Here is a 2,564-nt window from a genome sequence, read left to right as displayed (position 1 = left end):
TGCCCCAGTAGCTACCGTAGTCTTCTACTATCAATAAAACCAAAAATAAATCAAATGTCAGTGAGTCAGATCTAAAAGTCGGGAGTTGTCCAAATGCATGTCATGCCCATCAGTCAACACCAATGGGTTGCCACTCTCGGTCCCCATTCCATTTGTAAATAGAAGTTTACACTTATAGTGTTCGATGACTTGTTTTCGTTTTAATATCAAAAGATTATTTTGTTAGAAAAGAATTCTTTAAAAAAATTGCTCAGAAAGCTCATTCATCTAGAAAAGAATTGTGGCTAGTGTAGTAGAAGTTACTAGCTTTTTATTTGTCAGACTACAGCCCTCAAAGATGGCTTAACACTTTATTATTAGCAGTTTTAAGCAATGTACAGAGATAAGTTTACCCATTTGGAAGGAGATGGATTTGACTCATTCCTTAGGAAGACTTTGAGAAAAGATTCATCAGGAGTTGCTGCATGGTTATACTCTCTATGCTGCATCAACATTGTCTAGGTATCTTGCTTGGCAGATTTGTTTAACAGAAGGCCTCCTTTCTTCCTCACTATTCTCCAGTAAACCCGCATTAAGCATCACTTTGGTAGTATGGATAACATTTCTTGACATGAGACTGAGCTCTACTCCTGACTTGAAATGAAATGCTCGCAAGTTGGAATGACATAACAACAGAAGAAGATGCATTTCACAACATCATTAACACGAAGCATAATATCCTCCAATTTGAATACAGTACCCAACAATGACGTTAAAGATGAACTGCATCTACTAATTAACATCACCCAAATAGTTTGAGATGCAACTCCAAAATAAGCACGAACTGCCTTGAATGCACCGTTTGTTTCTCATCAGCAGCAGTGGACCTAATCACACCAATGCGTCGGACCAAGGGGAGAGCTTATCGATGCGGATGTGCAGGGGAACTTCCATGGATGCCCCGTCTCCTGCTGCTGGCACCAGGTACATTGGCGGCACTGTCAGGAATGTGGGCTCGCCCGCAGCGACCACGGCGCCGGGCGATGAGCTGCTCCTCATTTGCATGTCCACGAGCACCACGTCCTCCTTGCCACAGTTTGCCACTGCTGCCGGGGGTGTCTCCAGGTTGACCCACATCTTGCACGTGAACCGCGGCCGCCTCGCCGCTCTCGCCCTGGCGCACACCACAGATACGGCGGTGACGCCGGCGCCGAGCGCGCCCACGGTCTTGAGGAACACGCAGTTGTCGTCGCCCAGGAGCACCAGCCGCATGGTCGACACCGGTAGCTGAAGCTTGTTGACCTTGCCGTACTGCACGGCGCGCACCGGCACCAAGTGGACAGTGCGGAGATGACCGGCGAGCGCCTGCGGCGCGCCGACGTAGCCGCACTCGGGCTAAGTGCACCGGCAAGGCGCGTACGGGCATACTTTCTGGTGCTCGGTGACCTCGTGGTAGGTCACGTACCACTGGCAGCCGACGTTGGGGCACCCGATCCTGGTGGAGGACACCAAGGCGTCTAGTGTAGGGCAGGGGTCGAAGAAGCCACCGCCGTCCACACATGCCTTGCACTGCCTGAAGGGCAGCAGGGCCACACAGCCGCTGCAGGCCGGGTGCCCCGCTTTGCACTGCAGACAAGAATGCAAAAAAACGGAGATGGCCCGTAAATTAGCACAAAAGAATCGATCTATCACCGGCACCAATCGAGGAAGAAAGAAGGAAACGGATAGAGGAACCTGGAAGACCGGGGGCTTGAAGGGGAGGGTGCAGAGGGGGCAGTGGAGCACTTGCTTGTCGATCCTCACGGCGAGTTCCACTCGCTGGATGTACGCCGCCCCAATGATGGAGCCTCCATCTCCTCCACCGGCCGCCTCTTGCTTCATGTGGCCGTCGGGCAGATCCAGCCGGGCCTTCTTGGAGCTCTCGTCGGCCTTGTCAGGCGAAGCCCTGCTCCTCCTCTCGGCGGCCGCGGCAGCGCCTTGCATCTTGGCTGGCCTTTGGGGAAAGAAAACTCCTGTGTCTGTTTCTCACGCCAAACTTTTTCATGAGGTGGGTGAGGAGTAGAGCAGAGATCTGAGAAGAAAAGTTGCCTAGGCAGCCACACTACACTATAAATGCTTCCTCATTGTGGTTTCCATTCCCAAACTAATATGGTATAGATATAAACCGTGCTCTTAATCAATTTCATTATTGCTAATTTATCCATACATTAATGTTGTCTTTCTTTTAAGTACCTACAAGTGTGCGATAAAAAGGTTGACCATTGGAGATCCATGTTATTTTTAGAAAAATCGAGGACATAAATGTAAGCACATTGTTTTTTTTCGTAGCTTCCTGCATAATTGATACACGGCGGAGTACTTTTGACTCCATCGCCAGATTACAATACCACCAAACACGTGGGAGTCCATAAAAAGAAAATGATACGTGTGTAAGCACAAGGGACACGTGTGACCAAATAGTACAAAGGAGCACACAAACGCCACACAACTTTTCACCTAGATCACGATACATTCCGCCTTTCTCACTGTTATCGATAGACACATACGACATCGCTGATGTGCTTGCTGCCACTAGCAAATAACAA

General features: G+C 49.3%; 1 protein-coding gene across 1 annotated transcript; it reads right to left on the bottom strand.

Moving 5' to 3' along the window:
• Positions 1 to 832: 832 nt before the first annotated feature.
• On the bottom strand, positions 833 to 1,962 carry LOC123067221 (E3 ubiquitin-protein ligase SINA-like 7). The gene is made up of 2 exons (XM_044490118.1): positions 1,714 to 1,962; positions 833 to 1,605 (listed from the first exon to the last, which is right to left on the bottom strand). The coding sequence occupies exons 1-2, from the start codon at positions 1,960 to 1,962 to the stop codon at positions 1,375 to 1,377; spliced, it is 480 nt and encodes a 159-aa protein (XP_044346053.1). The 3' UTR covers positions 833 to 1,374.
• Between the last annotated feature and the right edge of the window lie 602 nt (positions 1,963 to 2,564).

Source organism: Triticum aestivum, chromosome 3B (assembly GCF_018294505.1).
Source record: "Triticum aestivum cultivar Chinese Spring chromosome 3B, IWGSC CS RefSeq v2.1, whole genome shotgun sequence".
Lineage (NCBI taxonomy): Eukaryota > Viridiplantae > Streptophyta > Magnoliopsida > Poales > Poaceae > Triticum > Triticum aestivum.
This window is presented reverse-complemented; position numbering and strand designations above follow the sequence as displayed.